Source organism: Etheostoma cragini, chromosome 10 (assembly GCF_013103735.1).
Source record: "Etheostoma cragini isolate CJK2018 chromosome 10, CSU_Ecrag_1.0, whole genome shotgun sequence".
NCBI classification, from domain to species: domain Eukaryota; kingdom Metazoa; phylum Chordata; class Actinopteri; order Perciformes; family Percidae; genus Etheostoma; species Etheostoma cragini.
This window is the reverse complement of record NC_048416.1, coordinates 24,839,664-24,847,347: the sequence shown is the minus strand read 5'-3', so window position 1 is coordinate 24,847,347 and position 7,684 is coordinate 24,839,664. Positions and strand designations below refer to the sequence as shown.

General features: G+C 36.6%; 1 protein-coding gene across 4 annotated transcripts in view; it reads right to left on the bottom strand.

Annotated features, from left to right (window-relative positions):
- Nucleotides 1-4,968: 4,968 nt before the first annotated feature.
- tapt1a (transmembrane anterior posterior transformation 1a) overlaps nt 4,969-7,684 on the bottom strand; it is a 30,550-nt gene continuing 27,834 nt past the window's right edge. For 3 of the 4 annotated variants that reach the window (XM_034884481.1, XM_034884482.1, XM_034884483.1), the window contains one exon: nt 4,969-5,766. In XM_034884481.1, coding sequence (XP_034740372.1) covers nt 5,462-5,766 — 305 coding nt within the window. In that variant the 3' untranslated portion in view covers nt 4,969-5,461. The remainder of the gene's footprint in view (nt 5,767-7,684) is intronic. The other variant, XR_004658375.1, reaches the window with a different exon arrangement.

Sequence of the window (7,684 nt, the reverse complement as noted above, 5' to 3'; positions counted from 1 at the left end):
ATATATACACACATATATATATATATATTTGTAATATCATCATCATCATCTAAGATATTGTATTTATCACCGAGGCATTAACGTGAACAGCATTTTAATGTAGTCCAATGGATACAGCTGTCAGATAAATAGAGTAATAAAAAGTACAATATTTCCATCTGAAATGTAGCAAAGAAGTATAAAGTAGCACAGTATAATATTCCCAAATACTATCTTAAGGGCTACATTTATCTGACAGCTGTAGCTACATTATAAAACGATGCACTTCTTCTCGTGCTTTACAGTAGTTCACTTTCCATGTCTCCTGCCAACAGGGGCTCTCTGTCTTCCTGACCCTTGGCCCCTTTTCCACCCAGAGGGCAGACACAGGATACCTGAGGTGCAGCCCAGAGGCGAGATTGGTGGAGCAGCGATCAGGTGGGTTTTGTTTCTGTCTCTTTGAATAATAACATCCTTGTCCTCTCTGCAGGACACATGGGGCCCCCGGCTCCTGGACACAAGAGGGACTCCTGTTTGGAACCGTTTGATCAGTGATTCTGAGCACCTTTCTTCACTGATCACACACACTCATTAGACCTGCAGGGTCTTTTAGCTGGACAGACATTTAAGTCAGACACCGAAAGAGGAAAAAATGTGATTTGCTGAGGACTATACACTTTAAAATACAGCCCATGAGTTGCAGTGTAATTTTGTTGTATGAATCAGGTACCAATAAAGACATGACTATGGGGAACAAGGGAGTAACAATTGGCAATTTTGCAAGAAAGGAGGAAAAATTATTCTTTAGGTATTGTTGTAAATACTGGTTATTTCCGAGAAACAGTACTAGAACACAAAAGAGCGGTTTTAGATATATGTGTTAACAAAACTGATCTTCCACAGAACCTATCAAGTAATTATGTACAGTTATGCTACCAAAACTATGGTGGGATCAATAAGTTGCTTCCCAGTACTGCATCCCAAAGGAACCCAGTATTTAAATGATAACAAATATAGTATCATTTAGTTCTCCTTTCCTCTAAAATGGCCAAATGTTGCTTCCTAGTCTTGTTTCTTTGTCTGTACCTACATGTACCTGCACCTTATTAATACAAAACATTTACACTGTAAATTGTGGGCTGGGTTTTTGTGGACTTCCTCTGCATTTGAACCAAAAAAAACGTGATACATAAAATAAAATCCAAACAAAAGTACATATTTTCTAAAAAATACAGATTTTCTTGCATTGCACAGCGCTCTGAAGGAATTAAGTTCTCCGAAATCACATCAATTTAATACAATAGCAGCAAAAGATAGTAGTAGTGCTACTGGCACATTTTTGTGGTTTGACGTGTATGGGTGTATGTCACATTTTAGCTGCTCAGGGTGAGAGGGTGAGTGGCCAGCAGCTAGAGTGGCAAAAGCCACTGTTTGCTTATTGTATCTATATATTTATCGATATCTTTTGCATTTCTAATCCAAACAACGTCAAACTTGGCATCACACTTACTCATGCCCATAGTAAGACACACATCAAGTTTGAAATCCACATTGTGCATATCTCAACGGTTCAAGAGATATGCGCATAACACACACACACACAGACAGAGAGATTTTCCTGTAATCTATAGATACATGTTGCTTTTTTGTGGCATTAACTGGTTTTCTTTTGGAAGTGAGATGTCTTTAAGCTCTGTGTCAGAATGTAGGCTTACCATCCTATCATCCTCAAAGTTTGTCTGGACTCTCTCAAGTACTACTACTACTGTTCTGTTTTAAGACAACTTCCTGTTAGCTGAGCTAAAGCTTGTCTCAGTCGTTAGCAGTTATAAAGAGATTAGCCCTCTAAGAATGTCAGCCGCAGATTTACTCTGACCTCAACTGATGTGCTTGGTCTCAGGACACAAGCTCATCGCTGGTGTAAACAGTGATTTTTTTGTTAAGTGCATTAGAAAAGTATAGACAGTTTGGGAAGACTAGGGAATAGATACTGAACTACTCACAACAGGCAATTATATAATGTAAAGATGTAAAAGAAAATCCTTCACACTTCAAAAAGCCGGTCTTTTGCTTTTTTCAATATCCTTTTCTTTTTCTGGAAGAAGAGGACTCCTGTTCCTGAAACTTATATTTTGAATATGTGCGTGAGGCGCAGTGACAATCAGGAGAGTGACCGCTCTGGCTGCTATTTTTAAGTCCAAACCCAAAACTTACCTATTTGCAATGTCTTTTTCAGGGTTTCTGCAGGTTTCACCAAGTCTAAGTTAAGACTTTTTAAGACCGTTACAAATTAAATTTGAGACTTATAATCACAACACAAAGAAACCCCCAAACTTCAATGTCAGAGTCCAGAAACATCGCTAAACTTGCACGTCACCCTAGTTGAAAGATAAGATCTGTTCCGAAGAGACTCACGCAGCCTTGCTCTTAGTTGTTATATAGTTGTAATACAGCAAATTACTTTTGGAGTACAGATAAAGAACTACAACTACACAGAATAAAAACAACACATTGTGAAGCGCTGCAGTAGCATTTCAATGAGAAAATGTAGACCTGTTTAAAAATTATTTAAGACCTAGAACTAAGGTCAACAATTTTGAATTCAAAATATTAGACTTTTAAGACCCTGCTGAAACCGTTTTAATACATAGTAGCGCTTTGACATTTTCCCTTTCGTTCTGCCGTTTCTATGCAACCTTTTCTGATTTTACTGTATATTTTATCCTTCGTTGTTGTTGTAAAGCACTTTGGATACTTATTGGTTGCTCTAAAGTGCTATATAAATAATTGTTGATTGATTGATTAAAATAACCCATTGATGAAAAACTTTTATTATCCATTTTCATACAATAAAGAGGTAGGAATCAAATAAGGAACCAAACTGATGAAACAAAGCAGGAAGTGTACTGGACCCACGCTGCTTGCATAAGAACACTTTTGTCTCGTCTCCATTAGCTCGGTTGAGCCCAGCTGGGTCCAGTTGTGGTTCGGTCAGGTTCAGATTGATCTTCTCCAGATTAGAACCACTGAGACACTGACTCTGAGCCAGACCACAACAAGACTGAGCTCAGGCCGGTGGAGACGAGACAGTTCCCAAAACCACATGAAGGAACTGTGGGAGTCACATTTCATGCGCATAAAATATCATACCACAACTGGCAGCTCCAAAAAATAGATCTTCCCTATTACAATGGCAATGGCCAATATAAACAACCTTTTTTCTTCCAAACAGAATTGAACAACGGGATATGGTTTGACCTATATTTTTACATCATGGCAGCTTCTTCCAAAGCTCCTTTAAATATATTACTGTCATGTGTTGCATTATGTTATTAACAGGGCAGAGAAGTAAAAAAATTAGGAGTGAAGAAATTTTAACTCAAAGAAAAGTAATTTCTGTCGTAGTTTATTTAAAATTTACCAGCATTTAGTTTGATTTGAACCTCAACAATTTTAACTTGTACAAATAATGTATTTGTCTGTATAATTCAGCTAGAACTACACAGCATGCTGCACAAAACTGTTGCTGTTGAAATAACTCTATGCAAAGTGTAGCTTTGCAGGGATGGCACAAAGTATGAAGTGTTACATAATGTACTATTATTCATTGACTTGAACGACTTTGGATCAGAAACAAAAGTCATTGAGTTCTGACATAAATTAAATATTTGGCATAGCTGTTGAAACATTATGGCCTGACATTGATACATACATGGGTGACAAATGAAAGCTGGATTATACAACTGTTAGGATATTGTTATAGGTTGTATTTAAGGATTATTCATTGCACTAAAAGAACATGTTCAATCTTAGCAGTCAAAGGTAAACAAATTGTAAAACACACATGCAAAAAAGGCATTTTGTTGTGGAAATATTGCTTCTTTTTTCTAATATGTAAACAAAGATTAGATTACTTGACCCGTCATATTTAAGACAATACGGTCCATCAGTGCAAACATTCTCAAGACTAAAATAAATGAAAACTTTAATATCATATTTAGAATAAAATGACACTGGTGATTGGTGAAGGATGTGTGATGTAATAATTATCCCTGGGGGCAAAGTGATGACACTTTTCTAAAGATTAGATGATTTCAGATTATGATTTGTTGTTTAATATACTGTATTTAAAGCAATTTGAAAAATGTTCCCTTAGCAAGAAGAAAATTAAGATTATCCTCAGCATTATTATTAACCAACATCGTTTTATTTGCACCTCTGAAACACATTTGGATTTGTATGCGGCTGGTGGAAGCAGCAGATTTAGTGTCAACGTCCCTTAGACCGGCAGCTTGTGCTAGTGGCGTACACTGACTGCTTCCTTTAATGAAAGGTCCTAGCTGTTGGCTGTGTAAACAACATGCTCTACTTTAGGCTTGAATTATTCCTGGACTGAGCAGCATTGACTCTGATTTTTATAAATGTTGCGTTTCCCAACTTTTTGAACATGTGACCCCTAAAACAAACCATTGTCTATTGTGACCCCTTGTCAAATACTATGTTCAGTATTTCATTTAAGTTTCAAAACCCCCAAAAGATGAAAATGATGCAGTAACTCACAAGAAAGTTTTCTGTGTGAGCCATAAATGTTTTTTTTATCACCTTGTGACCCACTAGATTTATCTTATGACAACTTGTGCAGGTCTTGACACTCATATTGGGAACGACCGGCTTCATGTCTATTATTATTATTATTATTATTATTATTATTACTACAGGAACGTCTAAGATGCCTTTCGAGTTGTTTGGCAGATATACATTTCTTGGATAAATTATTTCTGTAAGCTCAGAGTCTGATTATATATCTATAAAAAAATAAGGCTACCTTTTTCTTGGAAATTGTGTTGAAATGTTGGATTAGATCTGATGTTGTAACATCTGACAAAAAACAAACAAACTTTGACCTGTTTTAATCAGGTAAAAGAGAAAACACTTGAAGCAATAAAGATTGATTCAGGTATTACACATAAGAGTTCGGAAGTATGGTTATTTTTTTGGCTAATGAGTAAACTGAGAAGTTTCTCTCTTTCTGGTCCCAGTGCTGCTCAGACAGGAAGTGCTTGTGTGTTCTCTCTCTCTCTCTTTCTCTCTCGCACACACACACCAAATACTTAACGATCCACACACACACACACACACACACACACACACACACACACACACACACACACACACACACACACACACACACACACACACACACACACACACACTAACATGACAGTTCAGAATATTGAGCTGCCACACTCTCGCTCTCTCTTCAGTTGTTTATCAGCCAGCTGAAGTTTTCTTTGCCAAACTTCTCGACTTCAAGCTTCAACAACGGCAGGATCGTCTATGTTCACAATAACTTACTGTATTGCCACTGACTTTAATAAATACTCCGCTTTCTGCTGCTGTTGGCCTAGAGAGCTGGGCTGAAGGGCCATTTGCTCTCCGTCTTTCCTGAGTGGTTATTTGCTACATCAGCGGCTGCCGCTGGTTAGTCGATGCGGTTACCACAGATTGTGAAACGGTCAATCTCCAGCAGGTCTTTTTTGGGAGTCCTGTGCTTCAGTTCAGAGGCTCCTTGTGCCTCACACTCCTCTTCTTTGGAGAGTGAAGGTGCAGGCTGTCTAGGTTCAGGCGGTGGCGTTGGAGAGCGGGTAGCTAGAGTAGCAGGAGACGGATCAGTGGGCAGGGGAGGAAATAAGTCACTCCTGGGAGTTGGCTGGGTGGTCACAGAGAAGGAGGAACATGGTGGTGGGCTACAGGGTGTGACAGGGTTCTGCTCCATCTTAGATTCACCTGTAAAGAAGAGTGGGCAAATATTGACAAATGAAATATAACATGGGTAAGTTCTTTTTAGAGTGGTCAACTTGTAACTGGTCAATGTGGCTATGGACTCAGAGCACAAGCGACTGTTTCAGTTCTCACCTGTGCCAACACAGGATTGTGACATACTGTACTGTGACTTTTTATGATATACAATACTATTATCTTTTTATGACATACTTTACTATTACTTTTTTTATTTACTAAATACTATGACTTTTTTGTGACAATTTTACAACATACTATACTATGAATCTTTTAATGACTGTTTTTTGATTTAGCATACATTTTTTTTACACTGACTTTTTTCCACCTTTTTTTTGACATACTATATTATGACTTTAAAAAAAAAAACTTTTATGACTTTTTATGGCATATAATACTTGGACTTTTTATGACTTGCTTTGCCATACTATTAATTTTTATGATTTTCTTGTATGGCATACTGTACTGTGATTCTTTTAGGACTTTAATGGCATACTATACTGACTTCTTTTGATTTACTATACAATAACCTTTTAAACATGCAACACTATGACTTTTTGGCATACTATACTGTGACTATTTTTGTGAATTATACTATAAGATTACTTTTTTGTGACTTTTCTCGACATGCTATACTATGACTTTTTTGTGAGTATTTTCAACATACTATACTATTACTTATTTTCAATATACTATGCTATGGTCGTTGGTAACTTTTTTGTAAACCTATACTATGAGTTTTTTGACAGTCTATGGTAAGACTTTTTGACATGTTTTACTGACTTTTTTCAACATACTATACTATGACATTATACGACATACTATACAATTACTTTTTTTGACATAGTATACCATTACGTTTTTCTGACTTTTTTGGACATACTAAACTATGACTTTTGAAAGCCATACTACACTAGCATTTATTGGACATACTATACCATGACTCTTTTGGACTTTTTACGATGTACTATACGATTACTTTTCTGTGACTTTTTTCAACATACTATACCATAACTTTTTTCAACATACAATACTATGACTTTTTCGACATACTATACCATGACTTTTTTGTGACTTTTTATCGCATCCTACTGACTTTTTTCAACATCCTATACTATGACTTTTTTCAACATACTATACCATAACTTTTTTCAACATAAAATACTATGACTTTTTCGGCATACTATACCATGACTTTTTGTCGCATCCTACTGACTTTTTTCAACATACTATACTATGACTTTTAACGACATACTACATGATTACATTTTTGAGCATACTATACCATGACTTTTTTCCACATACTATACTATGACAAGTTTGTTAGTATTTTCCACATATTATACTATGATCATTGTTAACTTTTTTGACTTACTATACTATGACTTTTTACAACATACTAAACAAAAATTTTTGTGAATTATACTATAAGATGACTTTTTTCGACATACTATACTGTGACTTTTTTGTGAGTATTTTCCACATACTATACTATTACTGATTTGTAACTTTTTTCAACATCCCAACTATGATTGTTGGTAACTTTTTTGAAATACTGTGACTTTTTACGACATATTAAATGCAAATGTGCTGTGTTTATATAGCGCTTTTCTAGTCTTAACGACTACACAAAGCGCTTTTACATGGTTTACAGGAAACATTTACCATTCACACACATTGATACACTGAGGCCGAGGTTGCCGTACAAGGTGCCACCTGCCCATCAGATACACACTCACACACATTCACACTCTGATGCGCAGCATCGGAGGCAACTCTGGGTTCAGTGTCTTGCCCAAGGACACTTCGACATGGGACTGCAGGGCCAGGGATTGAACCTCCACAATTCCAATTGGCAGGCAACCGCTCTACCACTGAGCCACAGCTGCCCCAACTATATTTTGTG